At 43.4% G+C, this 11,512-nt stretch overlaps 1 protein-coding gene across 2 annotated transcripts; it reads right to left on the reverse strand.

Moving 5' to 3' along the window:
* Positions 1 to 727: 727 nt before the first annotated feature.
* On the reverse strand, positions 728 to 2,330 carry LOC132405339 (actin, clone 302-like). Of its 2 annotated transcripts, XM_059990063.1 has the most exons (2): positions 2,300 to 2,330; positions 728 to 1,818 (listed from the first exon to the last, which is right to left on the reverse strand). In XM_059990063.1, the coding sequence occupies exons 1-2, from the start codon at positions 2,328 to 2,330 to the stop codon at positions 728 to 730; spliced, it is 1,122 nt and encodes a 373-aa protein (XP_059846046.1). The 2 variants fall into 2 exon arrangements, with proteins under 2 accessions (XP_059846046.1, XP_059846045.1); XM_059990062.1 differs by lacking the exon at positions 2,300 to 2,330 and having other exon boundaries at positions 728 to 1,846.
* Between the last annotated feature and the right edge of the window lie 9,182 nt (positions 2,331 to 11,512).

Below are 11,512 nucleotides of genomic sequence, written 5' to 3' on the forward strand. Positions count from 1 at the left end.
TGTTTCCAGCAGCCTTTTCAAATCAAAACGTATTGCTGCATAAAGCAATTCTTTACACGTTCTGTTATTAATTGTAATAAATGCTGCATGTGTCAGACTCTTCCAACTGTTGCACAGCTTTTCTTTAATGGTCAGAACTTCTCACAATTCTGAATTATTAAGTTTACTTTGTTCTAAATCATAAAAGTTCTGCTCCATTCTAAAATGATATGTTCGCAATAATTTTAACCTATATTTAGTTTTCTCTCTCTCTCTCTTGCCCTCTTTCTCTCTCACACTCACTCTCTCTCTCTCATTTCTTTACATCACAATGGAAACCCCTCCCCCTTGCTATTTGTCCAAGCACAATGAGAAAAGGTCTTTAGCAGAGAAGGAAGATTAACTAAGGGAGGGAAGCAGGGATCAGCTAAGTGAGAAGTTACAAACCAGAGAATCAGTGTGATTATGGCCATGCACTTGACTACGAAGAAAAGGTCAAAACAAGTTTGTTAGTTCATTTTACAATGAAATATAGCACTTTTTCACACCAGCTGTTTGTCCAACACAAATCAATGATTTCAAGAAATACAACTAAACTGGAATATCTGGTAAGAAATATTAATTCCAAACCCTTTGTTGATTTGAGCTACACTTCAGACATTGTAAGCTGTGAACTAGCATCTTTAATCACATACATTTAAAATGTGGATCACTGTGGTCTAACTTCGGGATACATAGTTCCTTCCGTTTAAAAACATCTCCTGTTCACTATAGATGGCCCAAAGTCATTGTAATCGTTGAGGGTAATCCACATATGTTTAAAGGATGACAAACTTGTTAAGATTGAGGCTCCCACCCAAACAGAATACTTTCTTTCTGGTGGGGCGATGACTTTGACTGGTACTCCAGGAGGCGCATGAAGTTTGATTTCCTTGAGTAGTCGTTCCTCCATTCCTGGGAAGAGGGTTGAACCACCAGATAGCAAGATGTTGCTGTATAGTTCTTCGTGCAGACTTCCATTACATTTTGCAATACTGTTTAATAACAGCATGTGAGCTCCAGTATCTTTTAATCCTGTGTTCTCATGTGTAAAAAGCAACTCTGGTGCTCTGACAAGCTCATTTGAGACCATAATCTGTGTGCCATCTGGCAATCTGTACTCGTGTTGCATTTCTTCTGCTGGTTTGTTGGTCTCCACTTTGAAATCAAGGGAAACGTAGCACAATTTTTCCTTGATATCCTGGATAACATCTGTTTCCAGCTTTTCAGCAAACGAGTGGCCATTCTCCATCATGAATTGCCGAAGGCTAGCGTTGATATCACTTCCTGCCAGATGAGACCTGCGTACAGCATCGGGGAGGTAATACCCTTCGTAGATGGGGACAGCATCAGTTATTCCATGTCCACTGTCCAAGACCACTCCTTGGGTACGGCCCGATGAGTAGAGTGCTAACGTAGCTGGGATAGCCACAAACATCGCTGGCACGGAGAAGTCTTCAAACATGATTTCAGTCATCCTTTCCCTACTTAAGAAAGGAGTCAACGGGGCGGCAGTCAGCAAAACGGGCCTCTCTTTGGACTTCACATGCAGTTCAAAGCCAAAGATGTATCTCCAGATCATCTCCATTTCCTCCCAAGAGGTTACCATGCCACGTTCGATTGGATATGTCAAACTCAAGACTTCTCTTCTGGCTTGGGCTGCTTTTCCAACATAGCAGTCTTTTAGACTAGCACTATGCTTCCCCTTTGTAGCTTTGGGAAAGCCCATGACGGATGGTATAACTGATGTAGGAATGCTGTTGCCAACAATCCCAGATTTACAGAACCCAGATCCGTTGTCTATGATCACAGCAGGGTTAGACATCATCTTGACCTTGTTACTAATGACACAATGTCCAGCAAGTACTTTGAGAGAGCACTCTTCTTGATTTTGAAATTTCTTCCAACACTGGGGATGGGGTGTGTTTCTCAATTAACATTTGTTTCTTCTGCATGGGCTGCTATCATCAGTGCAGTCGCTGCTGAGGCAGCGATGAGGCTAATCAGTCAGATTATGACACCACAATGAAGCCACAATGGATCAAGGAGGTGAGCTATTTGCTTCATTATCTAGTAGCTATCTAATTTATAAGCTGCAGCTTGAAGTTAATTACATGAATAAATGAACATGTTAACATATCCAAATAGAAAATCACAACCATTTAACCTGAATTTATGAAACCACTATTGCCTACACTGAAATCCTAACAAGAATATCTTAAATTTATTTATTAACTACTATTTATGAACTAAATGTTTTTTTCATTGCCAGTTACGCCACTGGCATTTAGGGCAGAAATGAGGTCCTCCATCTCTGGTGGTGCTCAGAGCTTCCTTCATCGTGTCAGTACCTTCCTCTCAGTTTTCACCACCGTCGGTCATGCAAATCCCGGGTGGAGACTCAGGAATACCATCGTATTCAGGTGTAGAAGGATTCTTCATTGCTGTTTCCAGAACAATATGTTTTACCAGTCAGGGTTGTTAGCCCTGAGCTGAACCCCTGACCGATGGACCACTCTTAGTCTGTCCTCTGCCCTTTGACCTGTTTGGCCTGGGTGACCCTCCATGAGCTAAAGCATAAAGCCCTGATTCCAGACGACATAGAGTCACTAAAGCAGGCAAGGCTTCAAACCATGACAAGGTTGTGGTCCTCTTGGAGGAACTAAGTATTTACAGGAAATTATATAATAAAAAAACTTCCATATCATGTAGTGAGATAAAATCCAGGTCACATATTGAACATGGAACAGTCAGCACAGGAATGGGACCTTTGACCCATGATGTCTGTACTAAACACGGTTTAACTCAACCCTCTCCTACCTGCATAATATCCACATCCTTCCCTTCACTGCATAGTCATGTAAAAGACTGTCGTGTCAGCTTCCAGCACTGTCCTTGGCAGCCCATTCCAGGCACCTATCACTTTTGGTATATAAAAAAAAATTATCTTGCACAGCTCCTTTAAGCTGTACCCTCTCCCCTCAAGTGTGTTTCCTCAGCACGCTAGCACAGTGGTTAGCACATCGCTTTACAGTACAGGCGACCAGGGTTCAATTCCCGCCACTGCCTATAAGGAAGGAGTTTGTATGTTCTCCCTGTCACCACATGGGTTTCCTCTGGGTGCTCCAGTTTCCTCTCATGGTCCAAAGAGATACCAGTTGGTAGGTTAATTGGTCAGAGCATTAGGCTAGGATCAAATTGGTGAGTTGCTGGACAGTGCAGCTCAAAGGGCTGGAAGCCTGTATTTTAATAAATAAATATACAGTCAGCCCTCCTTATCCGCGAGGGTTTGGTTCTAGGACCCCTCACGGATACCAAAATTCGCGGATGCTCAACCTGTTTCAATGCGGTGGACCTTAGGACCCAGCAGCAGAGATCGGAATCCTCAGCGTTTCTGTACACGAAAGTAATCACGATAACGATTGAAAATAAAGTGGAAATAATATAGTGATTTGAAAGAGGTGAAATGCCATCGGTCATCGGAAAAGCGTTAGGCTACAGTCGGTCAACAATCGGAACAATTTTAATGGATAAAGTGAGAAAGGCCCTGCCCCGGTGAAAGCTACAATCATTACCAAGTAATGCAGTGGTTTAATTATTGGGTTTTGGGGTTTTCAGTTTTTGATCCTCCACATCAACCCGGCACGGTGGAGAGCACACTCAATAGCGGTTTGTCACTGGATTGAGCTTGGGAAGAAGTTCCCGAGCCCGGCGCTGAAACATACGTTTCTTAAGTGTTTTATATGCATAGAAAGGTAAAATATTTACTATATACTAAGACAAGTGTTTGACTAACTGACGCTAAGTAATGTACCTGTTTTGACTTACTTAGTAAGAACTTCCGATTTTTTTCTATCCCAATCCACGATAACGCACGCACATCCTCCCGTATACTTTAAATCATCTCTAGCTTACTTATAATACCTAATACAATGTAAATGCTACGTAAAATAGTTGTTATACTGCATTGTTTAGGGAATAATGACAAGAAAAAAAGTCTGTATATGCTCCAACAACAAGTGCTGGAAGAGCACTTCCGGGTTTTCGTGATTCGCGGTTGGTTGAATTCGCACATGCGGAATTCATGGATAAGGAGGGCTGACTGTATTAACATTTCTGCCAAAGGGAAAAGATTCTGACTATTGACCCTGTCTTTGCCTCTCAATTTTATACATTTCTACAGTTGTCCCCTCAGGTTCTGACGCTGGCTTAATTCTAAATCTGCTTCAAATAAAAATGAAACAGAATAAATGTTGGCCACTGGAATCATCCTCCTGAAGGTGCAGCTAATTGTCACACGTGATTCCTGTTCTTCATCTGTTGCAGCTCCCAGCTCACGCTGGGCTGTGTTGTCGGACTGTGGCGATAATTGATTGAAGTCAGTCTGTCTCAATGTTTCGGACTGAGACTGAAACTGGGATAACTCAGTGTCCGGTCAGATTGGAATTATCATTTACTTGCTTGATTGGGATCTTGCCTGTAGGGTTGCCTCAGACTGAAAGCTACAGTCAGAACCCAGACCTTCTGTCAGAGTTTTATTTCTGAACGTTACCAGACTGGTTGCTGCTTCACAAAAGTAGATTCTTTCACCCAAATATATCTTGACAGAAGTAGAAGATAGTGCTTCCAGGAAACAAATGCTTTGAGTGATGTCAGTAAAACATACACCTTCCCAGAGAGTATCTATGTCATGCACATCCCTCTCAGCTCATTATAGAAACAGCTTGTCACAGTGATCAGGGAATTATGTGAACAGGGTACACAACTGTGTCTCTTTCTATAAATAATCAGATTACATGCAAGCATACAGATATACGACTTAGCAGCCGGAATGACCCACTTGGCACCTCAAGCTTCCTCCCTTGTTTAATTCAATCATGCTTTATTTAATCCACATTACCCTCTACCTGCAGAAAGCTGGGTAGCTCTCCGCGCCTCCTTCAATTTGTGGCAATCCTATTGTAATCAGTCAAATCTGATTCCTCAGGTATCGATCTCTGTTTTTAACATATCTAAAATCTCTTCTGAGACTCGCAACCCACTGAAAGAGAATAAAACTGTTTCAATTCTGACACATAAATGGGTGACCACTTACTTATCAGTGACCCCTTGCTCTAGATTTTTCTGCAAAGAAGAGCACGCCCATCCAGGTCCAGAGGACGTCTGCTTATGTGGAGACATGCATATTAAGAAGTTGTTTCTTTAATTTTATCTAGAGATACAGCACAGTAACAATTGAGGGACTGGAGGTCTCACCAGTAACTTTAACGTTTTTGACACCTAATGTCTTTCTTGTAGTATCTGCTCTTTGGATGAATCTAAATGATTACCTTCCCTGTGAGCGCAACCTCTGAGGGTACTTTGCAGGCTCTGAAGCTGTGAAGGATGTTACAGATGTTTCTGAGTTTTTAAACTGCCATTCTACTCTAGCCATTTCCCGTAAGATGATGAGAATGCAGAATGATGGCTGAACTTTTTATTAATAATATCATTATATATCTATTATATTTATTTAATAATATTTATTTCTCATGTTGTTTTATATGAATTTCTTTCAATCTGGTGCTCTGAATTCCATGCTCACCAAATGCCCTCAGAGCCAGCGCTCTCTGGAGCCTCTCCATGGGTGACCCTTTAGCTTTAAGTCCCACTCCTGTTCTGTCTTCCTCGATTCCAAAGAAGCTCAAGGAGCAGGAACTCCAGGTGATAGGTAAAAGGTGGCAGGTGAGATCGGGGTGGGGGGGGGAAGGGTGAACTAAAGAGCTGGGAGGTCAATGGGTGAAAGAGATACAGGGCTGGAGAAGGGAAATCTGATAGGAGAGGACAGAAAGCCATGGAAGAAAGAGAAAGGGGAGGAGCACCAGAGAGAGGTGATGGGCAGGTAAGGAGATAAGGTGAGAGAGGGAAATAGGAATGGGGAATGGTGGGAGAGGGGGCAATTACTGGATGTTTGAAAAATTGATGTTCACACCAACAGGTTGGAGGCTACCCAAACGGAATATAAGGTATCGCTACTCCAACCTGAGTGTGACTTCATCATGGCAGTAGAGGAGCCATGGACGAACATTTTGGAATAAGAATGGGAAGAAGAATTGAAATGGGTGACCACTGGAGATCCTGCTTTTTCTGGCGGACAGAGTGTAGGTGCTCAGTGAAGCAGACTCCCAGTCTGCATCAGGTCTCACCAATATACAGGAGGCCATACTGGGGTGTGGGTGATGGGGTGGGGACAGATGTGCACGAAATGGAAGAGATGCCAGAGAGGACAATGTTGATGGTGGAGAAAGGGTAGCCACTTTCTTTGAAGAAGGTGGACACCTCGTTAGTTCTGGAATGAAAAGCTTCATCCTGAGAGCAGATGTGGCGGAGGCAAAGTAATTGAGAGAAGGGGGATGGCATTTTTGCAGGTGACAGGTTGGGAAGTGGTATCGTCCAGGTTCCTGTGAGAATCAGGGAGTTCATCAAAGATAATAGTGGATAACCTGTCTCCAGAGATAGTGACAGAGAAATCATGAAAGGGGAGGGAGGTGTCAGAAATGGGGGAGATAAATTTGAGTGCAGGATGGAAGTTGGAGGCAAAGTGGACGAAGTTGACGAGCTCTACATGGGTGCAGAAAGCAGCAGCAAAGTAGTCGTCGATGTAGTGTAGAAAAAGTTGGGGACTGATAGGATTGGAACATAGACTGTTCCACGTAGCTGACAAAAAGGTAAACACAGCAGAGTCTCATGCAAGTACCCTTTGGCTACACCTTTTGTTTGAAGGAAGTGGGAGGAGCCAAAGGAGAAATTATTCAGAGGGAGGTCCAGTTCGGCCTGAGAGGGGTGGTGGAGAGAAACTGGTTGGGTCTGCCGTCCAGAAAGAAGCGGGGATGGGCGGTTGGTCTTTGAGGCCTTTCTAATGGAGGATGGCAGAGTATAGGGACTGGACATCCAGAGTGAAAATGACATAACCAGGGCCAGAGGACTTGAAGTTATTCTTTCTTCTTTCCAAAATGGCTAGCATTATCTGTTTTTATTGTATCCTAATTGTTAATTTTGATTATTGGCTATTTTCCGGTATCTTAAAACGATTGCTGGCTGTTTGATGAAACTGAACCAGAATAGTGAACATCAGTCATCAGTCTCCAAGCTGAGAGTGCATTCTGGGAGAAATGTTCAAGCTGTTAGATCTATCCGTTTACACCTTCTAATGAGCAAAAGACAATAAAGGTGGTATTGTAGCTCTTTAGTCAGGTGGGGAAAGAATTGTACTGTGCCGTGAGTACCTTAAATGAAACATTGCAAAATGAATTTTTATGTATTGCAAGTACAGTGCACTGCAACTTGCCTAGAAATGAAACAGTTGTCTGACCAAGAAGGGAGAATTTTCTCATGCTTAAGACTTAAGCAAATAACCGCACTTTCATGTTTGTTAAGTCTAAAACCAGATATGGACTTGGAACTTAACTCTCATACCAGAATCCTTCAAACATGCCCTTTGATTCCCTCTAATACCTCCCCCCCCGATCACTTTAATTGATTCCCTCAACTTTAATATCAACCAATATCTCCAGTGAACAGCTTGATGTCCTGAACGAGGAGGAAGATGCCACCAGTAGGCGAAGTCCTGTGCTCTGCTTTCATAGCGAGCATCTTATTGCAGTCCATGGATCCAGAGACACGCCTCTCAGTCCTTGTTGAATAAAGTCAACCGATTGCCCTCCTGCAGGGACAGAGAGAAGGCACCCAAGGGCCAGAAATATGCCGCGTGTGATCTTACCTCACAAGATGTGAGATGCTCCGATTTAGGTTTGGATGCCTCCCTGTCTTTGGAAGAGTGCTGTTTGGATTAGAGTGGGGAGAAGCCAGAACAAAGTAGGGACCAGCAGCTCCATTGGAACCTGACCACATGTTAGCATGGGTCACTGTCACCGTCTATCTGCTCCCGTGGTGGTCACAGGCATTGCACAGTTGGATATTGGTTCCTCCCCAACTGCTGCCTTTCAAGTCAAGTCAAGTTTACTGACTTTTAACTATATACATGTATATAATGTATATAACCATATAATGTATATAGAAGTGAGACAGCATGTCTCCAAAAGCACATAGGTCACATACCACACGATAACTTATGAAGGTAAGGATAACATCTGCAGATGAATCACACATAAAGAACAAACTAAAGTGCATTAATATTAAATATTGTAAGGTGTGGAACAGATTAATCAGTGACACTTTGAAAACGATGCTGCCGGGAGTTCAGAAGCCTAATGGACTGGGGGAAGAAACATTTTCTCAACCTGACTGTTCTTGATTTATACAGCTGATGGTAGAAAGTCAAAGAGAATGCTGGATGCATGTGTGGGATCCTTATTAACACTAAGGGCCCTGCGTATGCAGCACTCCTGATAAATGGATGACAGGGAGACCCTTGAGATCCTCTCAGCTGTTCTCACAGTCCTTTTCAGGGATTTCTGGTCTGATGCTCAACTGCTCCCATACCAGATGAAGATGCAACTTGTGAAGACGCTCTCAATGGTGCTCCTGTAAAGCAAAATTAAGATGGGGGGCTGGGGGAAGCCTTGGTTGCCTCAATCTTCTTAGGAAGTGGAGGCTCTGCTGTGCCTTTTTGTTCAGATCAGGGAGGTGATATTAGGAGACCAGGTGAAGTCATCCATGATGTGCACTTAACCCTCTCCACGGAGGAGCTATGTTTTCAGAGGGGGATGGTTTCTCTGCACCTTCCAGAACTCCACAATGATATCCTTTGTCTTCTCCTCTTCAGGCTTAGGTTGTTGTTCTCACACCAATCACCAGCCGCTCCACTTCCTCTCTCTTCTCCATTGTCTCATACTTGCCCGTGACCCACATGCCAGCTAATCCAGAGTGGTGTTCTGAAGCAAGACCTCTAAGAGCTAGACCTTCTTCATGGTGAACTGAAGGGAACGACCTATTGAGTAGGGTGGTAGGGCTACTAGTGTGTTTCAAAGGGGAAAAGATACATAACACATTTCTGATACACAGAACTTAGTTAAACATTTGCATAACTTGTATATATTTATTTTTAAAAATTCACATCACATTTAATGAATAAGTTCCTTTCTCTTACTGACCCATGTGATCTTGCACAGTTTAGTTCTAAGTCACAGTGGTATTGCAAAAGAAAGCTGCAGGTAAGGTACTTAAATGGAATTATAGAATGTGACCTCTATAATGACACAAAATGCATCAGATAATATTTGAATGAAACCTTTGTATGAGAAACTATCGAGGTGACCATAAAACACAGGAGCTGAATTAGGCCATTTAGCTCATCAAGTCTGTTCTGCTATCCCATCATGGTTGATTTAATAACCTTCTGAACCCCATTCTCCTGCCTTTGACCAATAACCATTGACATCCTTACTAATCAAGAAACTTAAATGTGATAAATTATCAATGATCAATTTATCAATGACCAGGCCTCCATAGCCGACTGTGTTAATGAATTCCACAGATTCACTACGTTCTGGCTAAAGAAATTCCTCCTCATCTTGTTCTAAAGGGGTGGCCTTGCATTCCGAGACTGTGCACTGTGGTCCTAGACTCCCCCACAAAAGGAAACACCCTCTCCCTGTCCACTTCATCTGGGCCTTTCAATATTCGACAGGTGTCAATGAAATCCCCCTCATTCTTCTAAGTTCCAGTGGGTACAGGCTCTGGAGCCACCAAACACTCTTCATACATTCTCTCCTTCATTCCAGGGATCCTTCTCATGAACCTCCTCTGGAGCCTCTCCGATGCCAGCACTTCCTTTCTTAGATTAAAGGCCCAAAACTACTCACTATACTCCAATTACAGCTTGAACAGTGCCTTTTAAAGCCTCAGCATTCCACCCCTGCTTTTATATCCTATCCTGCTGACTGTGATTATGCAGAGGTATGAAAGATGCTAATGTGGTACTTCCAGGCTACAGGATATATGGACCCCCCCCAGCCACGTCTTCCAAGGATATTACCAGCATGCAAGCACCTGCATAATTTGTGTTCACTTGGAAAGAAATTTCTCCTCTATATTATCTTACACAACGTGTCTCTAAGAACCAGGGGCACATCTGGTGACACATGAAGCTGTTGTAAAAACGTGTGACATTCAGATTCAGTTTATTGTCATTTAGAAACCACAAATGCAATGCAGTTAAAAAACGAGACAACGTTCCTCCAGAATGATATCACAAAAGCATATGACAAAACAGACTACATCAGAAAATCCACATGACGTTTGGCAATCCCCAATCCAGAGTCCGGAGAGGCTGCTGCGTATTAATATCGCGTTACCGTCTTAGCACGTTCCCTGGAAAGGAGCTCCAAATCCAACAGACAAGACAAGACCAAAAACTAAAGCTACAAGACCTGCACAAAACCACATAGTTACAACAGTGCAAACAATAGCATAATTGATTAAAAAAAACAGACCATGGGCACAGTAAAAAATAGTCCAAAGATGTTAAAGGACTATAAGTTCAAAAGAAATCACCACACAGTTTCCACAAGTCCCCAGGGTCCCGAGAGACTCGCCATCCCACCCCGGCGGCAGAAGGGAATTCACCCACTATGGACTTCCACGGTGCCACCCGACTCAGCCTCGCAGACGCAGCACACAATGAAAGCTCTGTCGAACTCAGCCTCGCAGACACATCACACACCAAAAGCGACCTGACCACAGCGGACTCCGAGTCCGTCGAACCTTCGAGCCGACAACCATCCCCTCCGGCACAGCTTCTCCGAACACCATCCTCTGCTGAGCGTATTAAGACGGCCCCGCCAACGGCCATCGGCAACGCTACCCCAAGGACTGGGGGCCTGTTTTTCCCAGCAGAGTCCCGGACCTCACAGCAGCAGCAGCAACGAAGAAAGTCTTCCTGGAGATTTCCTGATGTTCCTCCGTGCTCCCACAACCATTTTCAATCGATTATGATTGCGCACGGCACCCCGCTTCAGAAATAACAGATAATTATATCCGGAGTGGCCACTGCAAGCTGCATCGCGCTGCCATCTTGGAATAAATATTGCCACTTACTTTGCGATTCCTCATTTACTCATATGGCAAACAACATGCAATTCTGTTCAAATGTTTATATACTTGTATACAATATAAGAAGGTACTAATTAAAGATACCAATATAAGAACAAATGAGTATCCAAGCCACATGTATGTACAAAGATTAACTCTATCCCTATACCTGCCATGTAGTTTGACCAACAGTGGGTGTGACCTCAGACCTCAAACTGGATTTCTTTAAAAAACTTCTTGCCAGCATTTGTGTGCTCTGCAAAGCTGTGGTGCACTTGCTTCCTGTTTGAACTCCCAAGATAAGCTGAAGTCTAAACTAGGCTGCAGTGGCAGCCACTGAATGAATTCATTCCAAACCAGTACCTCTCTGTCAGGCCTGTCCTCATCATTTTCCAGCTCTTCTGGATTTTCCCCTTGGGATTCATGACCTCGACTGTTTTGGATATGGGTTGAGCCCTACCAC

The sequence above is a fragment of the Hypanus sabinus genome, chromosome 15, assembly GCF_030144855.1.
Source record: "Hypanus sabinus isolate sHypSab1 chromosome 15, sHypSab1.hap1, whole genome shotgun sequence".
NCBI classification, from domain to species: Eukaryota; Metazoa; Chordata; class Chondrichthyes; order Myliobatiformes; family Dasyatidae; genus Hypanus; species Hypanus sabinus.

Excerpts from the sequence above, each read along its gene's own strand:
- LOC132405339 (XM_059990063.1), bottom strand. The coding sequence starts at position 2,330 with ATGGAGGACCTCATTTCTGCCCTAAATGCCA. Across the intron at positions 1,819-2,299 it reads CATTTCTGCCCTAAATGCCA|ACAACGGATCTGGGTTCTGT; the intron begins GTGGCGTAACTG and ends CTGTGATCATAG.